Source organism: Sphaeramia orbicularis, chromosome 9 (assembly GCF_902148855.1).
Source record: "Sphaeramia orbicularis chromosome 9, fSphaOr1.1, whole genome shotgun sequence".
Lineage (NCBI taxonomy): Eukaryota > Metazoa > Chordata > Actinopteri > Kurtiformes > Apogonidae > Sphaeramia > Sphaeramia orbicularis.
Genome location: NC_043965.1, coordinates 14,293,883 through 14,321,631, shown reverse-complemented (window position 1 = coordinate 14,321,631; position 27,749 = coordinate 14,293,883). Strand labels below are relative to the sequence as shown.

Here is a 27,749-nt window from a genome sequence, read left to right as displayed (position 1 = left end):
TAGGGGGTGGGGGGTGTTGTGACACAGCACATTCTTCCCAAAGATAGTACAGAGGATCTGGACTCAAGGAGGAGGAGGAATGACCTAGCATGTCCAAACTATTTAGCACACTTGTACAACTGCCAAAAATCTCTCCCTGTCTTTTCCCGCCAAGATTCCCGATGAATGTCTAAAGTCTCTTCTCCTCTGACTGTAATACCCTGTGCTTTTACCCTTGTTTTACTCCTGAGTCGCCCCCTGTTTTCACAACTTCACTATGTCTGTGTTAATATTCACTGTCATTCTGTTCCCTTACCCTGTTTTGTAACTATAAACGGAAATACAAGCTTGAGTCTTATGGGAGGTATTTCAGTGGACTCTTGGATCTTTTCTTCAATGGTATGCACATTGACATAAAGCTAACACACAGAGTAACAATCAGTGTGACAAACAGCTAACTGTGCATTTAGTTAGCATGACAGAGACAGTAGCTGTTTCCATAAAATGTCAAGCAAAGGTGACACAAACTTGAGCTGCAAAAACTACAGTGTTGTGTGTTTCCAACTGGTGGTCTTTATTATTTTATTGGACTGTTTGTTTTAATAGGAGAATGCACTATATTGTTGTTATTATTATTTATTAATGATGCTTTTATCCTTTTTCATTTATCATGCAGCACTTTGGTCGTTGTAAAGCACTTCGGAAATAAAAATTGATTAACTGATTGATTGGTTTATAGTGAATAGTCCAGGGTGTGTTCGGTTATCAATATGTGGTGCTTTATGCTATGATACACATGGCTCTAATAAACAAAACAGAAGAAGAAGAGCATCCTGTTGCATGACTTTTTTCATTAATGATTCACTTTTGCTACTTTTTGAGGTCACTGTTGAAGGGTTAGGACTATCTGTCAGGGGTCGGAAACTCATTGCTTTTTTCAGCTTTGCTAGCACGCCGCCTGAACCTTCTGAAATGGAAGGATGCTGCCCCACCTACGGTATCACACTGGATAAAAGACATTCTATTTCATCTGAAACTGGAGAAAATTAGATTTGTGATGAAGGGTTCTGAATAGAAGTTCAATCAGGTGTGGAGGCCTTTTTTGACTTTCTTTCACCAATCATCGACAAAGGTACAAAAAGGAATCTCTACATAGTATTCTGGCTGATTTGCTTCCTGAAAGCCTATATATTTGTGTCCTTTTCTTTTTTTTTTTTTTTGTAAGTGACAGTGGGGATTTGGAGTTCGCATTTGTGTGGGATTTTTACCCTGCCCTTCAAAGGGGAGACAAGAGGTATTGTTGTTGGTTTGGTTTGTTTGTTTCTTTGTTATAGCTGCAAAACTATTGGTTCAATTCATACCAAATTGGCTTTATAGATTGCCAGTGACCCAGAATAGATCTGATTACATTTTGGGAACAGTAGGTCAAAGTTCGAATTTTATATGAATTTTTAAAATCTTATAATGGGAGAAATTTCAAATGTCTGTAGCAGTGAAACTATTGGTTGAATTCATACCAAACTGGGTTTATAGATTGCCAGTGACCAAGAATAGATGTCATTACATTTTGGGGAAAGTAAGTCAAAGTTCAAATTTTTTTCTGAATTTTTAAAATCTTTTTTCTTCACCCATTTACTCATAATAGGCGACATTTCAAATCTAGTTAAGTTTATTTGAAATGAGACAGTGCAATGTCATAAAACACATGGTTACACATGGTTAAAAAAAGCCAGAATTAGCCAGAAGGCTAGTTTTCATCTGTAGTCCCCTGACCAAGTTTTAAAAAGGCAGTAAAAAAAAAAAAACATTTACAGGAGAAAGACATGGTTAAACACTTGATAGAAATGTCTATAAAACATCAATTTTGTTTCAATTTACTTCAGACTTGGCACATATGTAGAGACAAATGACATGCTGACATCGGCACACACATAGACATGATGACATCGGCTGGATCGATGCCAAAATAAGCTACAATACGTGCGAGGGGCGGGGTTTGTTGTGCCTGAATGAATGTATGAATTCAACCAATAGTTTTGCTCCTAGAGTGTTAACAAACAAAGAAACAAAGAAAAAACAAACAAACTGAACCAAAAACAATACCCTTTGCCTCCCTTTCGAGAGACAGGGTAAAAATTACGCATAGTATACCTCACAGTCTACTAATAAAATAAATAGAAATGGTGATGCAGTGTTTCACATCAGAATTCACTGTCTACCATTTCAAACTACAGATGGCCAAAGGGGGGCGCTACCGAGTGAAATACTCAAAATTCGAAAGATAAGTAACATTACAAGCAAGGTGCGAGTTGGTGAAGATAACACTAATTAGATATCAATAATTGTATGTACAATTTCCACTGATTTCAAAAATATAAAAAGAGTACTTACAGGTTCACCAGGCAGACCAGCAGGACCAGGATGACCCCTTTGTCCCTGTGGACGGACATACAGTGAGTTATCATTTTATCCTACAAAAGGCTAAATTACAATTGCAAAACTGTCATTATTTCTAGGTTATTATGATAGTATTTTACTGATCCGAACCAGCTGAGATCAAATTGGGCTGAATGTGGAAACTGAACCAAAATGATTAATATCTTGAGTGCAATTTTTGCATTTCACAAATTCATCCCACGGGCCGGATTGGACCGTTTGGTGGGCTGGTTTTGGCCAATGTGCCGTATGTTTGACCCCCGTGATTTAAATAAACCCTGAAAACACACTTGTTAAATGTAAAGCTAAAACTGCTGGATGCAATTTGACTCCTCCTCTCAAGTTCCCACATCACATTAGTTAGAGTTACACAGAACCACTATAGCCCCAACAACAATTTCAGAATTTGTAGATTATTAGATATGATTTGGACTCAAAGCATTTTATTGTCATGTGTAAAGTAAAGAAATAGGTTTCATACCGACAATGAAAATCTTACTTTGCCATCCACACTGAGAATTTAACCCTTTCATATATAGATTTGTTTTTAATTGATTTTATTACTCAAAATTAGGCTGAAGTTTAAATGCATTTAGAATGTTTTAAAAAATATGGTTTTATTAAGAAGATATTTAACCTCCTGAGACCGAGGAATATACAAGTTTTGGCTTTTTTTTTATTTTTTTTTAATTTATTAAATAGTTGCCTCTATTGGAAACATCATGATGCAACAGTTTTTTCAGATGCATTTTAAAAAAAGTTTATGGAACGTCCTTTGCAGTGAACACGTTTTTTTTGTTGCTTTTTTTGTATAAAGCTGTGAAACCAATAGCTTGGTTTTAGGAGGTAAATTTTATGAGATCACAGAGCAGTCAAAATTCTAAAACTAAGATACTTTTTTTCATCGTATTGCTTAGGGTCTATAAAGACTGCCCCCATGTGGTCTGGAGAATATTGTCTTTAAAACTCTTTGGAAAGTGATCTGAAACTATGTGTCCTCAAATGTGGTCATCATGCATGAAAAGCTTAAGATAAGTGTATAAAAAAGCATTTACAAAAAGTATGAAAATTGAAATAGAATAATTTAACTAGAAAACTAAAACCAAAACAAAGCGGCATTTAAAAATGGCACGCAAAAGAAAAAGAGCATAAAAGTATAAAAAATATAAACTACTATAACTAAGAGAAAAATATTTATTGACATTATTTACATATGTGGAGCAAAAGTTCACAATGCAGTAAAAGACATTCTGACATAATCTGATTCAGAAATTCCACAAGGATCCAACATTTTAATGGTTGTGAAATCACGGCTGTAAGAAAAAAAAAAAACAAAAAAAACAAGAAAAGAAATCAAGGCTGTAACAAAAATGTGTTACGATTCGAGCACAGGAACAGAGCACAGCTGCTTGGCTGTAAGTTTTTCTAATCACCGCCACCACTGTACTGTGACAAAACTATTCAGAACAATATGGCATTAATTAAACCTGGAAACCAATTAGACTGTAACAAGTAAAAACTAAAAGGGTAATTAATGGTCACCTTCATGGCCTGTGGTCTCAAATGAGCGTACCAGCTGCTTACAAAATAGATTCATCTTTCCACAGTCTGGGCTTACATTACAGTACCAGAGCCAGTGCTGACAGAGGCATGTGGAGTCATCTCTGAGTGGAGAGCAAGTCTATCTCAAGTGTATAGTTTGCCACCAGCTGTGTTAGCCTGTCAGCAGCAGAACAAGTAAACCACAGGCAGCCAGAGGATGATGGAAAAAAAAATTAGTGTCAGTGTAAACAAACAAGTTACCATCAGGAGAGCCATACAAAGCACTGTGAAGCCTGCAGCCATAGAGTATACAGCAGGATTAAAATCTCCTTCTGCAAACCTCTTGTGAGACATTTGGTAGTACTAACATTAGCCAGCGCTACGCTTTAGAGGCTGCCTGACTGTTTTAACACACTCAGGCCTCCATAAACTCAGAGTAATATAAGGAAATGTTTGACTGGATTTAACCGATTTAAATACTCTGAGTGGATCCTTTACGCGCTGACATTTATTACATAAATATTTGACAAGTTCAACGTAAAACTGGAACTGTTATTTCACGGTTATTTTCCCGCCAACCAACCAAGTTGCATTTCATATTCCTTGTCTGTCCAGTCTCATAATACATGCAGTGAAATGAGTTTAATAAAAGTACCAAGTGTACTTTACAATGAAAAGAAAGTACTCCCATTATTGACTTGTGTGATTACAGTGGATTATCTGCAGTGAGAAACATGTATTCACCCACAGACTATTTTAGAGGTTTAAAAAAATGGTGTTTCTGCAGAATATTATGAGTAAAGTTGACCTTCAAAGTCAATAAAATAAAATGTCATTATAATGTCACAATCTCATTGCATAAACAGCCTTTAACTATCAAACCTCATGTCATCCAGTCCACAGTACGCTTAGTGGATGATCATAACCTTTAACCACCAGAATCCATTCAGTTCATCCTCGAGTCTAAGTGAAAGCTGGTGCCAAATTTTAGAAATTCTTTCAAAGCAGTTGGACATATTGTGTTCCAGAGAATGAGACTGATGGAAAACGTGCAAAACATGTTATTGCAACAACACAAGAATAAAATAAGTGGTGCCAGGCACAACAAACTCCACCCCTTGCATGTATTGTAGCTTATTTTGGCATTGATCCAGCTGATGTCATTATGTCTATGTGTGTGCTGATGTCAGCATATCAACTGCCTCCATGTATGTGCCAAGTTTGACGTAAACTGAAACAAAATATATGTTTTTATAGACATTTGAAGTTTCGCCCATATATGTAAATGGGAGAAGAGAAAAGATTTAAAGAATTCATAAAAAATTTGAACTTTGACCTGCTTTTCCCAAAATGTAATCACATCTATTCTGGGTCACTGGCAATCTGTTTCTTTGACTCTTTCTTTTAGTGTAAAATAATTCATGCAATCATTGTAAATATAACACAGTGAATAAATATCTGCTGCTGGTATGGCTGAAATGACAACTTACACCAATAGCTGATACTGGATGATATTGACAAATGACACCAAAGACCAACACTCTGATATTAAATGCCTTATAAGGTTTAATAATCTACCTCATTCAAAATGATGATTTAGATTACAAAAAAATCAGAGCAGTTTACTAGAGAGAATACACAATATAAGACTGGTCCACTTAGGGGTCAGGGGAGACTTCACTCCTCCTATGAAGACTGTTCTTCCCTGAGAACAGATCCTGCACACAGGCGACACAACGCTAATTCTTTTTATTAGAAATATAATGAAATTACATCTGAGTAGTGCTTTCAATATCATTAACTTCACTCTATTTAAGTCAACGATCAGAAAAAACAACCTGTACTGACGCTAACAGCTGTAAAATAAAACAAAAGAAGAGCTGTGACAGCAAGACCAAAAGTGATTTGAAACTGTGGCCTTTTTCCTAGAGAGAAATGCTGAAAACACTTATTAAGTACTTGATTTTGCTTCCGACCTTCATAGAAGAGAATATATTTCTTGGACATATTTTCTATAAGCAATAATATGTCCTACTTTTATTACTCAAATAAACATTGGCCCCATCACTTCAGTGGTGCTGAAAGACATAAAGCAGCCGGCTGCAGTGCTTTTCATCCTTTCATATTCTTTAAACTAGTGTTCTTGGGATTAATGATGAATAAAAGCTAAAATCAAGTAATGCAATGTATAGAACTGTATCTGTGGTTCCTGAATAAAACAAAGTAAAAAAAAAAAGTATGCGTAGGCAGGTTTATTTATATAGCATATTTCATGTACAAGACAATTCAAAGTGCCTGCATAAAACATTAAACTTACTTGAAAGTCATGGTATAGTTTGCATACTTGATATACTTTGTGTATAGGGATATGCTCTCCATCAATGAGACAGATGCAACATGCATTTCAATGCATTGCCAATGATTGATTGATATATATCTATATCATTATACTGGAAGGTCTCAGAGGGGGGGTGTGTGTGTGTATGTGTGTGTGTGTGTGTGTGTGTGTGTGTGTGTGTGTATATGTGTGTGTGTGTGTGTGCAGTTCTGAGAAATTATGACGTTTTTAAGTGGCCAGTTTGGTACCTACAGTTGGGGAATAGTCCCATCTCGACATTAAATATCTCAGCAAGTTGATAGGACCAATATTTTGGGAGATATTAGTCATTTTGGAATACAATAGCTTTACAATCACGTTGCTCAGATGACCGGAAGACCAGTACCACACTGCATGATGGGAAATGAAGTTAAAAACAGGAACGATGCATTTACTAACTTCAGTCCCTAGATATCGGGATTAAAATGACCCGTGGGGAAGCACCGGTCAAGGCACTATTTAAAATATAATGTATACACTTACAGGGTGGGGAAGCAAAATTTACAATATTTTGAGGCAGGGATTGAAAGACAGTGTATGACCACTTAGTTTATTGAAAGTCATGAGAATTTATTTGCCACAAGAAAATTGACATAATAGAAAATGTTTTTATTCTATGTGTCCTCCTTCTTTCTCAATATCTGCCTTCACACGCTTCCTGAAACTTGCGCAAGTGTTCCTCAAATATTCGGGTGACAACTTCTCCCATTCTTCTTTAATAGTATCTTCCAGACTGTCTCGTAATAGTTTTGCTCATAGTCATTCTTTTCTTTACATTATAAACAGTCTTTATGGACACTCCAACTATTTTTGAAATCTCCTTTGGTGTGACGAGTGCATTCAACAAATCACACACTCTTTGACATTTGCTTTCCTGATTACTCATATGGGCAAAAGTTTCTGAAAAGGTATGGATAATAGTGTTAGGTATGATTATGACATCAATATATGTTTGGTTTCAAAAGAAATGACGTAGTGCCTGCTGAGAAAAAACAACTAAATGTTCATTGTAAATTTTGCTTCCCCACCCTGTACTACAATGAGGTCCATTTCAAATGCATTCGATATCATGCAATTCAATAGATGGCTTATTTCCCCTGTTCTTCTTAAGGCGACATCAAATAATCATGTATCATGCATCATACTGGACCACAGTACTGTATGACAGTACAATAATATAACCCGCTTCTTTCCAGTTTCACTTTTATAAAACACCTCAGCCTAAACCATTGTTTACATATATGGGATTTGGCAATGTGCGTGAGAAACATAAGGTAACAATCCCCTGGTAAATATCAAATTACTGGTTCTAATTTATTATTCATTATTGTTATTATTGCTACATGTGTTATTTTTTCTTTTGTGCCTGGGCCCCTCTCAAAAAGCTCTTCAGCTTCCCAGGGTGTCCCACTTCACATAATGTAAATGCAAAATGTAATGTTTTTACACTTGGTTCTTTTAATAGATATGTGAACGAATAAATAAATAAATGAAATGAATAAATGAATTCATAATTCATATAATGAGACCTCTGCTAGTAATTCTATTGAAATAAATGATTTCTTTTGTCAATGTGATGATAAAACCATGCATATTAGGTCCCATGTTATAGTTGGTTCATACTTGTGAATGACTGAACAGTATTTTTATTGCTTTTGTAAATCCTTGTAAATCTCTTTGTTTCTAAAATCAAGGTTTCATAGATTTGGATGACACATCTTAAGCTGATGATAATGAACTCACCAATGGATTGACCTGGTCTGAGTGAGACTGTTTTCTAGAGCTCTTTACTAAATCATGCTGAAAAGCTAATGGCACCATGTTGATCAAAAGGTCCACAATAAACCACCTGCTCCTTCTGCCTTCTACTAAACTGATGTAACTGATGAACCTTCAACACAACAGATGTTTTATCAAACCAATGCACCGACTCAGTCCTGTGATGTTAATATGGGAGCTAATCACCAACCATTACAGAGAAGCTGATTTTATGAGTCCACAGAGGTATGGTACTGGAGAGACCAACGCCCCAGAGCAGATCTGTTATACAAACACAGACTGTGACCCTGAATGAAAAAGAAAGAAAGAAAGAAAGACAGTAAGACAGAAAAAGAAAGAAAGAAAGAAAGAAAGAAAGACAGAAAGAAAGAAAGAAAGAAAGAAAGAAAGAAAGAAAGAAAGAAAGAAAGAAAGAAAGATCTGTTATACAAACACAGACTGTGATCCAGAATGCAAAAGAAAGAAAAAAAGAAAGAAAGATCTGTCATACAAACACAGACTGTGATCCGGAATGCAAAAGAAAGAAAGAAAGAAAGAAAGAAAAAGGAGAAAGAAACAGACAGAATAGAGAAAGAGAGAAAAAAAGAAAGAAAAAAGAAGAAAAAGGAAAAAGAAAAAGGAGAAAGAAACAGAAGAAAGAAAGAAAGAAAGAAAGATAGAAAGAAAAAGGAGAAAGAAAGACAGTAAGACAGAAAAAGGAGAGAGAAAGAAAGAAAGAAAGAAAAAGTCAAAGAAAGAAAAAGTCAGAAAGAAAGAAAGACAGTAAGAGAAAGAAAGAAAGGAAGAAAGAAAGATAGAAAGAAAGAAAGAAAGAAAGAAAAAGGAGAAAGAAAGAAAGACAGTAAGACAGAAAAAGGAGAGAGAAAGAAAGAAAGAAAGAAAGAAAGAGAAAAAGAAAGAAAGAAAAAGGAGAAACAGAGAAACAGAGAAAGAAGAAAGAAAGAAGAAAGAAAGAAAGAAAGAAAGAAAGAAAGAAAAAGAAAGAAAGAAAAAGGAGAAACAGAGAAACAGAGAAAGAAGAAAGAAAGAAAGAAAGAAAGAAAGAAAGAAAGAAAGAAAAAAGTCAGACAGAAAGAAAGAAAGAAAGAAAGACTTTGAAAGGCAAGTGTTCTTTAACTTTCTCATTTACAGTCCAATCTCCTGCAGCTTTGGGACTCTGAGTGAAGCCAGATGCTGGCAACGGTAACTCTATAGACACTGATATACTCCGATTTTGTCAACCTTGGGATTATTTGTCTGTTTATCTGCAGACAGGCTGAACTGTGATGGTGGAAATATTTGACAGGATTTTAAGGGGAAAAGGAGCCAAAGTACTGTAGCCATGAAAAGAATGTTTGAGTCTTCCAGTAAAGCCCGTACAGCTGAGTACAGTAAACGCAGGGATAAGACGTCTGTCCATACAAAAAAAAAAAAAGAAAAAAAACTCGGCACCTTTGACAGTACTGTTAATTCCTGGTGTGACAAAAACATGGCAAAGGATCACATTCTCCATTAGTTCTCCCTCTCTTAAGAGCAAACACTTTTAATTAGTGTAACTCACACCAGATCAAGGCTGCAGCCAAAAGGCAAAATGCAAAATGCAGCAGCAGCAGCAGCACCGTCTCACCCACTCACACAATAAGTAACAGACTTGACTTGGCAGAGGTAAAATAGGTTGTTCTTTCCATAGATTTTTTTTTATTATTATTATTATCATTATTATTTCACAAAAAACCTATTCTTAACCCTTTCATGCATATTGGTCACTACAGTGGACAGCTATTCTCCAGCTGTTCTCTTGTATATTCACAGGTTTTGTTGTTTTAGTTCAATATCAGCCAACACAGTGGACGCTCATACATTATCCCATACACTGACATTCATACCATTATTATAATTTTGCTGTTCTTGATAAATCTGATCTGTAGTAACATGTTTTAGTGTAAATCAGTAGCTAATTGTTATAAGACTGTAATTAACAGTTTTCTTTTTTTTTTTTTGGCCTATCATCTCCATGAAGTAACAACTAGTATTAGAGCAGGGGTGTCAAACTCATTTTAGTTCAGGGGCCACATTCAGCCCAATTTGATCTCCAGTGGACCCGACCAATAAAATAATAACAGTGAAAAAAGTAAAATTACATTATGATCAGGTTTACATCTACAAAGTTTCCTTTAAAATCTGAATAACATGAACAACTTGAATTGTCTTAAGAAAAACAAGTGCAATTTTAACAATATTCTGCCTCGTTTTATCAGTTTATCATTTACACATGTGCATTAAAATCGCACAAAACATTTAGTAACAGGCAGAATATTGGTAAAATTGCATTTACTTTTTGTAAGACATTTCCGTTTGTTCATATTTGTTCAGGTTATTCACGTTTTTGGTAAAAGTGCAGTTTGGTAATGTAAACATTTTCATGTAATTTTACTTTTTTACACCAAACAAAGAGAGAATTTGGGGTTGTCATTATTTATAGGTTTTTATGATAATATTTTTCTGGTTCTGACCCACGTGAAATCAAATTAGACTGTATGTGGAACCTGAATTAAAATGATTTTGACACCTTTGATTGTTAATATCTTCAGTGTAATTTTTGCAATTTTTCACAAATTCATCCCGCGGGCCGGATCGGATCCTTCGGCGGGCCGGATTTGGCCCCTGGGCCGCATGTTTGACACCTGTATATTAGAGTATGTTAAAATATAAGAAAACATCCAATTAGCTACATTAAAAATGTTTATTTTCTAGTTTTCACACAGTATATCACTTTCTGATAATGGGTTTTAAATACACGTTTCTTTGATTCAAAAATTAAACACATGGTTTTTGTAACTCCATGAAAAATAGGTTCATTTAAAAAATTTCAGTTGCATTGTTATTTTCATGCCCAAAGGGGAATAAAAACAATCAGGAAAAAAATCTTGACTAAGGTTCTCATAATTCATGCATGGAAGGGCTAAATGGACAAATGAGACTCGGCAAATAAATGTTTTTATACAATACTTAGGAGGAGGAAGGGGAAAAATCTTGAGGGCTGCACAGTTAATAAAAAGTTAAGCGCTATTCCAGTGTGCCATGATCAGAGCTGGCTGTGTAAAGAGCAGCCAGGTCCAGCGCTGGTAATTCTCTCCGCTGTGTTTCAGTTTGACACACATATACACGCAGTCTCTTCTTATTTTACAGTGCAGACCGCTGAATGACTCCCAGGCAACCCTTCCCATTACATCTTTACACATTTCCCACAGTGAGAGAGGCTTTTTCTGGCCCCGAGCCAAAGTATGAGCGCAAAACTCGGAGAAAAAAAAAAAAACTGCTCAGGTCATAGTTTTACTGGTTGTTTTGACAAGAGCAGACAACAGAACAAACCTCAAGCTTCATCTGTAGCAGATGATGGAATTTCAGCGTAATTTGAGTCCAAAAGTGCGCTGTTAGGAGTTTTTGGCTTCTAGTGCCGTGCTATGATCACGAAATTTAAATGAGTTAAGAACAGCTGCAAGCAATGAGGTGTCTGGTGGCTTTCAGCAGAGCCAAGCTGATTGCCTTGCTTTTATTAACTGGATGCGGTGTTCATTTTCATACATTGTACGGCTGTCAGCAGTTACTTGTAGAGAGAGAAGTGTCCTATAAGTTAGTGCAATCTGACCAAAATCTCACCTGAACTGAGCATCAGAACAGGAAAAGGAGACTTAACTGGACAGGATACTGTTCAATACCCTGCAAAGATCCTCAATTACTATAAATGAGCAGGAAGAATATGAGCGTGTTCCCATGACTCCACGTTCCATGACTCACAAGGCCAAAAAGAGTTCTTCCTTTTTCATGTCAGGCCCTCCCTTTCGACTGCACTGACTGAATGGAGGGAGCCTTGAGTGCACCAGATGGTTTTTCACAGTCAGCGCTGTCCGATTGCATAACACACTGTTGTAGCTCCCGCCAAGGCAATATCACACTCATCCAATTGTGTCCAAAAAGAGAACGGGGTGTGTGTCTAAAAGGGAAACTTGCTTACAAAGGTTTTTTCATTGTAGGTGACAGTGGTTTTCTAATTAGCATTCTTCTTCTGTGTAAAATCTCTACCTCGGTGGTGACCTTTTACTGTACAGATGCAGTTTTTGCTCCTCACTATTTTCACTGCGGTATAATTCTCACAGTAGACTACAAAAAAAAATAAAAAAAATGAAGTGTGATTATACGCTGTCAAGTGTAATTCAAAAGACGCTCTGTCTGAGGATTTTTGTTTTCCCCAATGCTTTTCTAAATGTGTTTTTCTTAACAGATGCCATAAACAAACTGTCAGATAAACACAGTGCAGATTTCCCTTTTTCAGGTCTCATATCACTGTAAATAAAACATTGGGTAATGCATAAAGACAGTTAAATGTGTCGAAAAACGCTGTCGTCAAGTTAATATTGACGTCTTATCTGAATCCCTGATCAGAAAAAGGTAATATAAAACCTCTTGTATTTCAGTCTTCTCTTATATAGTCAGTGTTCTGCATAGGAATAAGGAATACTGACCGGTTTTCTTGCTTTGCCTCAGAGCTTCTTCAAATTCAGTTTAAAAAAGCTGTGAAAACTCTGCTCCTGAGTGATTGCAATTTTCCACATGGGATACATTTCTAAGCTTGGTATGTTATGGAATTCTATTTGTTGAAAATGTACTTTTGTGCAGCTTGCAAATATTTTTTATTGCAGTTGTAAATAACCTTTGAAATTTGGAGGTTGCCACTTGTTAAGCCCCTTGAGAGTTTTTGGTAACCATCCATCACAACTTTAACCAACATGTATTATGTGTATGTTTTTTACTATGTGAAAATTAAAATAAAATAAAATGAAATATTATTCTCAATCTGAGGCATAAAATATGGAACTAGAGCCAGAGGATGAAACTAGCATATCTATGCATGAACGGTAAACAGGGGAAAATGACTAACAACAGTGTGTCCCTAGTTAAAAATACACCCTCTGGCTCCTTATATTAAATATTAGTCATATTCTGTATTTACTCCCATTTTTCATTTTCATAGAAAGCCATTCTCTCCCAGTTTTAGAATGTAATTAAATGCACAGATGTTCAAGTCTCGTCTAAATCTTGGCAAGAAAATGAGTATGTTGAAAAATACTTTTCCTTCGTCATTTTTGCAGATATATGACTTCTAAAATATTTAACGTCTAAAAAAAAATGCAAACACCATATAAACACAGTCTCACTTACTACACACTAGTACTATGTTATTTGCACACCATACGTAGCAGGAAATTCAACAGGATCTGGCCAAGTTTAGATGTGTAATCACTGTGAGCCGGAAACCAGACGTGAGGAAAAGGCCAAGGACGAAACACACAAGGCCAAGGAAGAAACCACTGCTGCGAAACATCACTCAGTCATAATAAGATTGGCCATCAGTACGTTAATAACTTATAAAACATGGAGAAACAGAACCTGGTTAAATGGCAGAACCACATTTTAGTAAAGCATTCGACATACCATGCCTTTGAACAAAGTGTTTCAAACATGATCTTTAACAACTTTAACTGCGCTTCCTGCCTCCGTCACTTCAGAGGCCAACAGTGCAGATGATGTAACAGCTCAGATACTCCAATCTGCAGGACTTGAACCCACAGGAGAGACAGAACACAGGTGTGCTCCTTGACACCTGCATTGTGTTAGGCTGCTTTCCAAACAAGAGCTCAAACATCCATGTTTGGCTCAATCCTCTGAACACTATAACCTGAAACCTCAGTCTGCGCTGCCTTTGAGGGCGCTTCACCATGTACGTTTGATTCAATGATCAATGGTATACAAAACTACAGCCTTCATTCCGATCACTCAGTCACTCTGCTTCTGATTTATGTCAGAAACCGTTGTGAGAGTGGAAAATGAACAGACATAGAACCACACACATTGTGAAGTATAGCACATGTGGAACAGGCAGACTGCAACATTTGTTGAAAAGGTCATAGTGCAAATTAATGTGAGAAATACTGCAATTGTGATTTGAGTCTACTGGTTGGTTATCAAGGGGATTACTGACCAGGGTTCCTACGGGTTTCTACAAGTTAAATTTAAGACCTTTTTAAGACCACTTAGAACTTAATTTAACCCTTTCATGCACGAATTATGAGAACCTTAGTCAAGATTTTTTCTTCAGTGTTTAGCCATGAAAAAACACAATGCGATCGAGTTTTTTTTTCTATGTAGTTACAAAAATATCCATGCATTTAATTTTTGAAGTAAAGAAACGTGTTTAAAACCCAATATCAGAAAGTGATATGAAAACAATGAAATAAAAACATTTTTAATGCTGCTAATCTGATGTCTTCTCACATTTTAACATATTCTAATGCTAGTAATTACTCACTTCATGGAGATAATATGCAAAAAAAAACCCTTCTTGTCTAACAAATAACAATTGATTTACACTTAAATATGTTACTGCAGATCAGGTTTATCAAGAACAGTAAAGTTACAGTAATGATTTGAATTACAGTGTATGGGATGGTGCATAAGCATCCACTGTGTTGGCTGATATGGAACTAAAACAACAAAACCCATTAATATACAAGAGAACAGCTGGAGAAGAACTGTCCACTGAAGTGGACAGTGCATGAAAGGGTTAATGCCCATTTCACGACCATACTGGTAAAAATTTGTGACTCCTAGAATTTAGAAAAATTTATTTATTTATTTCAGTGCCTTAATTCCCACTGTTCTGAGTCATTTCTCACCGGGGGCTGCAAAGTTAATGATAATTAGCTACTAATTACCTCCGCCAAGGAGGCTATGTTTTTGCCAGTGTTGGTTTGTCTGTCTGTGTGCAAGATAACTCAAAAAGTTATGGACGGATTTGGATGAAAATTTCAGGAAATGTTGATACTGGCACAAGGAACAAATGATTAAATTTTGGTGGTGATCAGGGGTGAGGGGGGGTGGGGGGGCCACTGATCTGCCTTGGTGGAGGTCTGTGCTCTCAAGAGCTTTTCTAGTTTCAATATAAATTGTCGGGTTGGAACAGGTGGAACTGAGTCGACTAACATTACTTTCTTTGCAGCTTGGACATTTAATAGACACATTTAAACACAATACAGTAAACAAGTTTATGGCAACATAACTGAAAACCTACCATATCAAGCATAATACATTATTATTAAAGACTTTTTAAGGTATTAAATGCAGATTTGTAAATTCAAGACTTCTAAGACTTTTTGAGACCCTGCGGGAACCCTGCTGACCTCTTTTAAATATGTATTGAGAACCAGCTCAAAAATCAAAACTTAACCCATAAAGGCCAAGTGCGACTTTTTTGTCAGTTCCCAAATGAATTTTTCTCTATTTCTACCTTTCTTAACTGATTTATCACCAATTTTTAAATAATATTCTCCTCTGATTTTGCATTTTTTGGTGTAAATCATGTAATTTCCTACATTTAATTCACAAATCACATAGATGCTCACGAAAACTCAGAGTAAAGTCCAAGTTAATTATATGAAAACAGAGAAAACTGAAAGAAAAAGTAACTTTTTCAGCAAAAATATTAATAACTGAACATAAAACATGCATTTTTTGGTGTAAATCACGTAATTTCCTATATTTAATTCACAAATCACTTAGATGTTCATGAAAACTCAGAGTAAAGTCCAAGTTAATTATATGAAAACAGAGAAAACTGAAAGAAAAAGTGACTTTTTCAGCAAAAATATTAATAACTGAACATAAAAACAAGTGTCTCCATCCACTGTCATTGATCCAACTCCATGGTGAATCAATGTTGTAGATGACGGTGTCTCCACGGTAACTACGGAACCTCTGAACATCCAAATGGGTCATTATCTGAAGACCATGAAATGAAAAACTGTAGTTTACACCAATTATTTACATGTATTGACAGGACTAGTGGATCAACAGGTTTTCAACAGTTTATATCAGTAGATGGTTTGTGTTGCCAGTGGCTGTTTGGGTCTTTATAGGTTCAACTAGTATAAGAAGAAAGAAAACTAACTGAAGCCTTTTGTGATTATTTTGCTCAGGCTGATATTTGATTGTGATTAATCATGTAGCTCTAAATGAAGCCAATGATTGAGTACTTTTAAAGCAGACTTTCAACCAGACACAAATACACAGTTTGAAACTAATTTCTACCTTTCGTCCAGCTTGGCCATGCAGTCCAGGGGGGCCCATGACACCAGGCTCTCCCTGAAAGCAAAAATTAGGCCATATTTAATAACTGCATATTTGTTCCTGCCAAAGAACTGATAATGATGATGATATTCTTACATACTTTTTGTCCTTTTGGGGCTTGACCAGGGGACAGTCCAGGATCTCCTTTCTCTCCCTAGAATATAACAACACAGAATATTTCATTTAGATACCCTCATTCCTCTGTGTGCATCCTGCTTTGCACCCTTAGCGTGAGCATATCTTTCAGAGTGACGCAGCATTCCACCTCACAAACTGTGGCAGAGCGTACTGTTTGCATTTACTGCATCAAAGAGTAATGAGTTCATCCCAGTCGTCGGTGAGACAAGCAGTTGTATTTACACGAACGTGCAGTCCATTTATGCCCTCCAGTGACTCGGTTTACACCAAGCCAGTGAGAAGTGATGGGGAGTAACCGCATACATTCTTCTCCCTTTTCGGGCAGTGGGAATTCTGTCTGTGCAATCTGGGTCAGCATTCAACATTTAATCACACTGGTGAAAGAGCAGTCCACAAATCGACGCAATTAGAAGGTCTGCAGAGAAACAGATAATTTCCACTTTCAGGGCTTATCGTTTAAGGAAACGTAGACATGGATAAGAATTAATAAAGCAGTGTGTTGTTTGGACAGCAATCAAAGAGCAGTTATCACTTGATTACATCCGCTGTGTGATATTTGCAGTAACAAAGTGATGTTTGGGAGAGACAAATGTCCATTGTATGAGGCATTTTGGGGCAGTTCTGCAATTAGCATTTTCAAGGACTATTGGGATGATTTATCTAGCACTGTTTGGACAAAATTCACCAGCCCCTCAAGCAGTTTTAGATAAGAGTTCCCATTCCCACCTCCAGGGTACCAGTGAAAACTCCATGTTCGTGTCTGCCACAGCTTGGCATTAAACATCTTAGTGGAAATTTTCTCCAGATTGATTTCATAACTGAGCCAGGAGTCTTTCTTCAGCCAAGAGCTACATACATATTGTGTCTTTTCAATTGCTGAAGGGTTTTCATCTCAACTAGATCCGATCTGGAGGGTTTATATTCAAAAGAAAGCTAAATGAAGTAATTTTAGTTGAAAGCTCAGGATATTAATAAGCACTTGCACTGATTATGCCTGTATTTTATGCCTTCAATCAATTCATTTTTCAGTCTAGTAAGTAACTTAAAGGGGTCATATTTTACTAAACCCACTTTTATTTTTTAGTCTTTGGTTCTTTTATTTGTGTATTTGGACCCTGATAGTTCCAAAAGTTTGAATTTGAACCCTCCAGGTGCTACAAAGCTATCTTTATATTCATTCCGGCAAAAATCAAGTGGATTTCTACAACCCGTTTTAATTCCTTCTTAATTTGTTACGTTTTATAACTAGTTACATCATGACATTTGCACATGTAAGGTCTAGACTTCCGATGAACATTTCTCCGAGTACGACATAATTGTTGTAGTCAATACTGACAATATGTCCAAACTTCGAGCCGATTACCTAAAATGTTCGGTTGTTGGATGAATGGGACAGAGCAGCAAGGTCAACAACCTGGAGGGAGCGGGGCATGAAGTGGCTCATGTGTATTTAAAGGGCCAGCGCTCAAAATAACCTTTCTCGTGTCAGTACTCAGAAACAGGGTTGAAAATGGGCCTGTGGAGTTGAATTAATGAAAAATTTAGACCAGTAGTTCCCAACCCTTTTTGGCTCGTGACCCCATTTCAAAATCACAAATTTCTGGTGACCCCAGACATTCAAAATGGAGACTTTTTTCTTGCTAAAATTCATTTGTTTTTGATCATGTAATAGTTTGCTATACTATGTTGTAAATAAACGTTAATTTTAGTGTATATAATGTATATTATTATGGACGGAGACAGAAAAGCCAGGTGTAGATTACTGCACAAAGTGAGAATTTTATTTTCCTTGGTCAGGATATGTACAGTCAGTCCAGCTTGTATTTACAAGGCTGACAATTAATACTGAACAAACAAGAACTCAAACTATGAATTATGAAAGAGCTGCAGCTTCAGCTTCACAATTTCTCATGTTTTTTACTGTGATTGTTTCTCTCAACTCACCATATATTTTATATGAGTAAGTTTTATTTTATTTTATTTTTATTTTTTTTAGCAATTACTAGAAATTTCAGGTGACCCCATTTGAATTCCAGGCGACCCCACGTAGGATCCTGACCCCAAGGTTGAAAAACACTGATTTAGACCCAAGCATAGCATTTACAGTTTATGTAGACCACAGGGAAATGTTTTAAAATGCATAATTCCATTTAAAAATGCAAAACATCACTCCTTTAACTTCATCTTGTCTCAATTTATCATCATTGCAGGCAGGTAAAGTGACACACTCAAAATGAAATTCTGTTAGCCCACAGTATGTTTTCATCTGGCTTCATTTTTATTACAGTTGTCTGTGTCAGCTGTTGGAGGTTTGTGTGAAACTGGGTCAAACTGTGCAGGTTTGGGCAGACTTCAGCTCATATGTATGTACAATATGAGAATTGTGGTCTTTCCTTAGTTAAAGAAGGCCAAAAAATGGCATCAATTATGTTTTATTTAAAGGTTTAAAACAGGGTGGAAACTGCTGAAATTGTACAAATTTGAATGGATTTAGGTACACACTGAAATAAAAGCCATTTTCCATTTTATTCAAGCACTTTAATACACACACTTATGAAATATGAAATCCTAAATTGAAAAATGAAATTAGCTGGAGCACGGACTGATGTCTAGTACTTACAAATTAGTGACTCAGTTAAATTTTAAAAGGCTTTTGTTGTCCTTTAGAAGGGAACAGTTTTGAGAGTTGAGAGGAGTTGTACTGTCAAGTCAAGAGGATGGAATCTCAAATATACAAATTCAGCAACAATAAAACTGTGATGGTAAATGAAAGCCACAAAATATATTGACTCTTACCATTTCTACTGTTATATGATATGGATTACAAACAAATACTGAATGGGTGCAGCAGTAATGTCTATCATCCCATATGTTTTTAAGTATTTTATCTACATTAAGTCTGTCAATCCAAACAATAGCTGTAGACCAGTTTGACGACAATTTGAAGCAGCATGGGGTCATGGGAGTTGTTTTCACAACTGTTGCCAATGAAACTTTTCTGACATGACTAAGGCAGAAATTATGTTTACAGATGGAGATATATTTCACCTTTATTCTGATTATGCTCAACCACTCAGTTTCATTCGCATTACATCATTTTTGTTACTTAACGAGATGTTAAATGCTAACTTAAGATTAGACGTATCAACTTATCTAATGGTACATGATGTGATGCCATTGACAGACCAAATGAAACAGGCTGTTACGGTGATTAAAATAACAGATTTGTCTGATTTTATAGTTTTGAAAACAAGGCAAGGCAACAAAACATGTAACTCAAAATTGAGATGTTTTAATGTGGAAACTTTTATCGTACTTTTATCTTGCCAGGGCATCTCTCTAAGGGATATTCTTTCTTTTATTGCTTTAAACAACCATTACTCAAATATTTTTCTTGATGTTAAATCAGATACATCTGAAGACTGCATGTGTCAAAACATCCTGAAATAATTACATCAAATACATGACAAAGCATTCCCTACAGCACAGGTGTCAAACATGCGGCCCGGGGGCCAAAACCAACCCGCCAAAGAGTCCAATCCAGCCCATGGGATGAATTTGTAAAATGCAAAATTACACTGAAGATATTAACAATCAATGGTGTTAAACTCATTTTAAGTCAATTCAATCTAAAGTGGATCAGACTAGTAAAATATTATCATAATAACCTATAAATAATGAAAACTGCAAATATTCCTCTTTGTTTTAGTGTAAAAAAAAAAAAAATTACACAAAAATGGTTACATTTACAGACTGGCCTTTTAAAAAGATGTCTGAAATGTGGAATTTTAACAATATTCTGCCTGTTACTAAATGTTTTGTGTATTTGTAGATCCACTGTGATCTGTAAGTTGTGATGCACATGTGTAAATGATAAATTAAGGCGTAATATTGTTAACACTGCCCTTATTTTCATAAGAATTTTAAGATTGTTCATATTTGTTCATCTTATGTTCAAGTACAGTTTGTAGATGTAAACATTTTCATTACAGAATTTTACTTTTTTCACTCAAAAACATACAGAAAACTGACATTGACATTATTTATGAGTTCTTATCCTATTATTTGGATTATTTTACTGGTCCGGCCCACTTTAGATCATATCAGGCTGTATGTGGCCCCTGAACTTAAATGAGTTTGACACCCCTGCCCTACAGTGATAACATGGGATCATAATAATTTGTTGTTTCTGATTGACTCTGAATTGTCATGCAACATTTAAAACGTTTCATCAAATTAAGTCTTCGTTTAATAAAAATAGGTTTTCCTAACATTTACCTATTCCTTATATCAGATATACATATAATTTGACATCAAGTTCATGATTTATTAGTACTGTACCTTCAGTCCAGGAGATCCAGGACGACCAGGGTTTCCATGTGGTCCAGGAGGACCCTGAAACAGACACACACATGATGAAGGAAGACACAGACTAAAGGTGAGCATCAGGGTCACTGAGCAGCTAATGGGGGAGTTTGTGCTAAATGTGAGGTATTCCCACATGTATTCCCATATTGTTTCCTTTCCACTGCCTTTCTGTGTTATGGGACAGGTCAACGGTGCCCTGAGGTCCCCCCTGTGTTTGTGTGTAGGTGCTTTGTGAGACATACTGTGTCTCCTGCCCCCATCGTCTGCCTGTCTGTCCAAGTTATGACATATGGATGTGATTTTCCTCATCCCTTCACTTTTCCACTAGTTTCTGGGGTCCCACAAAGTGAAGGCCACTCATCTATCATGACACACACACCCCCCTCAATAGCTTTGTGCCACACACTCTGGGTATCTGTGATTTATAATGTGCTTAGGTGTGATTTATTGTGCTACCCGTCCTAAATCTTTTATCAAAATGGACCATCCCCTGCAACTCAGGCCAGGTGGTTAGATGCAGAGAAGCACAGAATGAGGAGACAAATAGTTTTTTTATTGGTTGACGGATCCATAAATTTAAGCAAGCTGCAAAGGGAGATTGTTTGGAAAAATGAAGCCGCAACTTCCTGAAGCATCCAAGTGAGAAGCCTTCAGTTCAGCGGTGCAGAGTGGGGTTAAAATGCCGAGCATGGAAAATGTTCCGCAGCAAAATTGAAAGCACTGAAACATGTTCAGATGGCCCGGACAGGAAGCTACTGTGTCTTCTGTCCGTTCTTTGAGCTGCTCAGACTTTCCATGGGTTTCGAGGAGAGAGACCTTTTCCCCTGAGCTGGAGGTGAAAGTGAGGGATAGGATTACTTTAAGGCAGAGGAGGCCAGGAGGTGCAAGTGTACAGTTGGGTGATCCAGCCTGTTATTCATCTCCGCTCTATTATCAGACTGTGGAGAGGAGTCAAACAGCCCAGGCAGCTCCTTCCCCTCAAACTGGCCAGACCTCTCTTGCTTGCAGGCGCTTGCTGCTGGACATATGGAGACACTTAACAGAAGCTCATCTACAGATTTCCTTCTCCTCCTCTATTCAGCCATTCGGAGCATTCCCCCTTTCACTAGCTCGATATTAAAACGTATGGAAGCCATTATCTCCAGATAGGAAGAAAGGGAGGAGGAGACGGGTTAAAAAAAAAAAAAAAAAAAAAAAAAAAAAAGGAGGTTGAGACAAAATATTACAAATTACACTTTCCAAGTACATAAGGTGAGGAGGCACGACGTTAATGACAAGGTGGGTGGGTGTTTTCCCCAGTGGAGATGAAGGATAATGGGAAGGATGAGTCACTTTGTCCATCTATCTTTGAGTGGGTGAGAAGAGGAATGAAGACCCTCGCAGCATCATTACAGAAATGAGCTTCTGAGCGCTTAGAGGCCAATGGTACACAAACACAACAAAGCTCACAAGTGCCGATGAAATGCCAGGTCTGTACAAACACAAGTGCGTGGCAGACACACCTACGGCCTGCACATGAAGTAAGTGAAGGGCACCTGTATGCCAGAGCTGTGACCGGGTTTACGATGTGGGCCAATAACTTTTACAGGAGTGACGCGTGGGGGGCTACTGTTTTTACAGACCATTAACCTGCAACAGACCTGCTGACACCTCCTCTAGAAAGTACAAAAGGAAAAATAGTGTTGTGTGAGTGTTCATCACAATCCAAATTAAAAACGCTTGGATGCTTTGCCTTCCCGACATCATATATCAGGGGTCTCAAACATGCAGCCCAGGGGCCAAATGCGGCCCGCCTAAGGTTCCAATGCGGCCCGTGGGATGAATTAGTAAATTCCACAGTCAAGGCTGTGGAATTTATGTTAGTTCAGGTTCCACATACAGACCAATATGATCTCCAGTAAAATAATAGCATAATAACATACAGAATATAATGACTCCATATTTTCTTCTCGGTTTGATGTGAAAAAAATCATCTTACATTATGCCTATAGTTAAATAATGACAACTTAAATTTTTTTTAATTTGTTTTAGTGGAAAAAATAACATTAAATTATGAAAATACTGACATTTACAAACTATCCTGTGACAATAAAATGTGACTAACCTGAACAAATATGAACAACCTGAAATGTTTTCTGCCTGTTACTTAGTATTTAGTGTCTTTGTAGATCCGGTCCATAATGCACATGTAGAAATCATAAGTTGAGGCTTAATATGGTGAAAATTGCACTTAGTTTTCTTAATAAATTTTAGTTTTTTCAGGTTATTCACATCTTTTTTGTTTGGATAGTTTATAAAAGTAAGTATTTTCATAATTTAATGGGGTTTTTTTGCACTAAAACAAAGACAACAAGTTGGAGTTGTCATTATTTATAGGTTATAATGCTATTATTTTACTGGTCTGGCCCACTGGAGATCAAATTGGGCTGAATGTGGCCCCTGAAAGAAAATGAGTTTGAGACCCCTGTTATATATAGTCACACAGTAAAGCCAGTAGAGCTGCACAATATATCATTTGAGCATCATCATCGCAATGTTCATGTGCGCTGTAGTCACATCGCAGGTCCTGCAATGTACGAGGCAAATGAACTCAACGTGTTCTCATCTAATTTCAACCTCAGTACTTGACACACATTGCGTACAGCGATCCACCAATCATAATTGTTCTTTATCAGTTTGCCGAAGCAGACCACGCCCCTGCACATGGAGTGAGTCGCTGGTAACAAATTTGAAAAATTAGCAACGAACAAGAGAAAAATCACTGAAAACGAAGACAAGATGCCAAAAAGAAAAGCAACGTCAGTTATCTGGAACTATTTCAGCTACAAGAAAGATGATATTTAAACACATGTTCTGTGTTAATAGTGTCTTGCACCTGTTGCCACAGGAAGAGGAAACACAACTAATTTCTTTGACCATTTACGGCGACACCACACAGCTACTATATCCTCCTGAGTATTTTTTCATATCGCAATATATATCGGAGGGTTAAAAAAAAAAAATTGCAAAGTCAGTTTTTAACAATATTGTGCTGCCCTAAAAGCCAGTGTGTAATTTTTGCATCTGCAGTTTTGGATTAATTGAATAAGCAAAGCAAAACAGTGATATATACTGTAATGAACATACTATAATGATAAACAAAAAGGACAAAAAAAATCCCACACATCTGAGAATCTGCAGCCACTTTATGTTGATTATCTTTGCCTACCTAATGTCACAGATATAGATAATTGTCAGTACATGTTCCAGTCCTATTAATGTGTTTATTTTCTAACTTACTCCCCCTTTTTCTGGTGGTTCAGATTTAAAGGTAATGGGATTTTAATTATACTGAATTATTAAAACTGTTGTTACAGGGAGAATAAAATAAGGTCTGCACACAAGGACAGTTTTTTTAATTGCATACCAGTATGTATTTTTCATACAAGTGTTTCAGAATGAATGTTAAAAAGGCAACATTTTCACACTGCAAATAAAGCCATGAACCAATTAAATAGTGCGGAACAGAAGCTGTATCACAACAACAGTGTCAGACATGTTGGTTAATTGTGTTTCAATCTGCCCTGTTTTATGTGACAAGACAGGACACGGAATTAGAAAGATAATAAACTGAAGGACGTGGAGTACCATCGCCAAACAAGTGAGTTATCAGTGAGTACCTTATGTAATGTTTACGTCAATCAAATATGAGGGGTACATTGTGCACATCCTGTTTATATTGGCTGGTGTATGAGCAGTGCCAAAGTAACACAATACATTTGAGAACACAGTACATATGGAAACACACACAGACTTTATTCAAGTGCCAAATGTGCTGTTGAATCCTTGTTTTTCTGGAGACTGATGAATGAGCATGTGTTGCAACTGACACAAATGTGCATCACTGCTGACATGAATGTGAAATAGTCACAGCAAAGTATTTGACATTCTTGTATCTTATTTGTCATGTTAGGTGGCACGGTGGTGCAGTGGTTAGCGCTGTCACCTCACAGCAAGAAGGTTCTGCGTGGAGTTTGGATGTTCTCCCTGTTTGTTAACTGGTCGATCTAAATTGCTCATAAGTGAATGCGAGCATGATTGGCTGTTCATCTGTATGTGTCAGCCCTGTGATGAACTGGTGATACATCAAGGGTGTACCCCGCCTTCAACCACTGGTGGCCATGATAGATTCTGACACCCCAACAACCCCTCAAGGACTAAGCAGATACAGAATGAATGTATTTGTCATGTCATCAGTGGATAAAGATGTTTTCAGGCCTGGGATTGTGATCAGCTGCTAGGTCTACAACTGGAAAAACAGCTGTCTAAAAGCATTAGAAATAACTTGATTTATCATTATTTCCACATTGTTCAACTGGAACACTTTTAATGACGTTATCTTGTTGCGACACATTCTTCAACAAGCACTTGAAACATAAATGTAATATATTTTAGAACTCCTATTCAGTGTAATAAATGGCACTTGAACGCATTAGGCTTAAACTACAGTGGTGACAAAGTTATTAGAATAGACAAACCAAACCAAAAATGGCAAACCAAAATTATCTGTACGATAATTTTCAATATCATGATAACCCCAGTCTGAATTGGTTAAACAACTGGACATTAACTGCAATAACTTACATATATTTCTCTGGATTCTTTGTCATACTGAAAGAAAACTCACTCATCTGAGTAAACTGGCTGTTTCTCACATCTTCTGTGAACGCACTTGAACCCCTTCAACCCTAAATGTGTTCCCTATTAAGTCCAGCACATTGGAAAATGTCTGTGTAACAAATAATGACAAGAAAAAAACCTAATCAAGCCACTGAGAGTATTCATTCGTCACTCCACATATAATTGATTTCAAAATAATCCAAATTTTACAGCACACATTAATTCAGTTTTCTACACTGACTCAGCTTCCTCTGCATGACTCTGCATAAACTCCTTATTTCATGTCATGATCGCATAAACTATTCTTTTAGCAATTATGCAAATGTTTCCAATTTCACAGCAGCCCAGTGTCACATACTGACTGCACACTGGCAGGTCAGTTTCTCTGCACAAAGCCCTCTTTGATCTGCTCTCAAGCCTCCCCTTCAGGCCCGGGTGAACTCTCAGTTCTGCAGCGTTCTGCCGGGCTTATGGCTGGATCAAGGAACGTGGACGCTCTCACGTGTAAGCGATGCTGTTCGGTGGCAGCAGTGGTGAGACTGTCTGCTCAGTCAGACATGACACTTTACTGCCAGAGAGGTAAAGCCTTAATACTGCTGTGTCATTAAGGCTTCAGGAAAGATTTGTGATGAGTAAGAATGTCTACATGTCACAGACCAATGACACTGCTCAGACAACACTAGTTTTAGTATCAGGTGATTTTGAATTGTTGCAAAAAAAAAAGGAAATTAGATGCATTTGCATGAGCTAGTTTGGAGTGAATAAAATGGGCTCCAAAATGTGGCTAGAAAGAGATTTAAGCATGTGACATGCATGGCAGAAATAAACGGGGTAAGTGGAGCATTATCTTTCTACATTGCATTGAAAATGTGGGATGTTTTTTACTCATGGAATACTAATTTGGCCTCTTCATTAGTGCACACAATAGTTATACACTGCATATACTCTAGCTGTTGTGCTGCACTCATACACTGAATTATCCAATTATGAATAAATGTCTCTGAAATGGAACTTGTTTTAAGGGGTATATTTAACACTTCAACATTTAATTTAATTTAATGCATTAGTTTATTTGACAGGGATAATGTACATTCATCAACATTACTGTAAATGTACCAGTGTTAGCCTAAAGTCTATTTTTCATCTGTTGTGCCTGGACAGATGTCAGAGTCACCCTAAAAACAGGATACACTAGCATTAATACAATATAAATCACATTCATAAACTGTATAAATCACATTGAAAAAAATGTACAAAAATGCATTAATTTAAAAACTACATGTAAAAATACTCTAAAGTAATGTAAACATAGTGCTTTTTTAAGTTCCCCTATTTTGTATGTCTACAGGTAAAATGTAAGTGACACTGACGTACGTTTCAGTTGTTTATGCAGCATCTACGCATGTACCTATGGTCCACACTACCTGGTTATTACCATCTACTTTTGTGCGTTTAGGGACTATCCAAGAAGACACAAGGAAAAAATCTGATCAGTGAGTTAAGAGCTAGCTACATCAGAACGTATTTGGAAAAGGTGCCTTTTTCACATTAAACACATTAACTTTTACTGTTAGCATAAAAAACACTTCAAGTAAGTATAATGGAATGAACATAAAAATATGCATTTGCTGGTGTTACTTTCTCTACACCAGAGTTGGAGTATCTACTTGAAGCTGCAACAAAATTTCCTGAAGCAAACACACACACTTTATTACTTTCTTTTTTGTATTATTCTAAACTCGTGGGGATGATAAAATTTTAGTTGCTTCTGAGTTATGACACAAGCATAAACCAATATTCAGCCCTTTAATCTTCTAGCCAGTAAATCCCCTTTAAAACAAACCTAGATTTATGTGCTGCTACTTACAGACAATTTCTTTGAAGAATGAATACAACTTGTGGCTAACTAGTCCACTTAGGAGCTTTCAGTTGGTCACGTGTGTGTTGTGGGGAATTTCTAATCACTTGAACCATCCAGGAAAAATTCAGATGTTTCACAAAAACAATCAGTAAAACCCAATGTAACCTCTTTTTTCCCCTCTGAGTCATAGCGGCCTGCAGTAGGGTCTCAAGAGCTTGTTGATGAATGAACTCTATAGAGGTTGGTGCACTACTGGATAGAGCAGCTGAGCTCCAGACAGGGTCTTAAATGCCTTTAATAAGAAGGGGACAAAGCCCTCTTTCTTCCTTGTTTAAAGAGATTGGGTTCCCACAGCCCACCCCTCAGGGGCCTGACCACAGGGCAGAGTCTCACGAGCCGCGGCAGGTAGCTCATACGTACAACCGCCAGACGCACGAGTACTTCCCC

General features: G+C 36.9%; 1 protein-coding gene across 2 annotated transcripts in view; it reads right to left on the bottom strand.

The window, feature by feature from the left end:
• col27a1b (collagen, type XXVII, alpha 1b) overlaps positions 1-27,749 on the bottom strand; it is a 114,999-nt gene that overhangs the window by 69,754 nt on the left and 17,496 nt on the right. For both annotated transcript variants that reach the window (XM_030143547.1, XM_030143548.1), the window contains exons 5-8: positions 20,756-20,809; positions 16,377-16,430; positions 16,238-16,291; positions 2,371-2,415 (exon numbers count right to left, since the gene is read on the bottom strand). In XM_030143547.1, the coding sequence (XP_029999407.1) occupies positions 2,371-2,415; positions 16,238-16,291; positions 16,377-16,430; positions 20,756-20,809 (207 nt within the window). The remainder of the gene's footprint in view (positions 1-2,370; positions 2,416-16,237; positions 16,292-16,376; positions 16,431-20,755; positions 20,810-27,749) is intronic.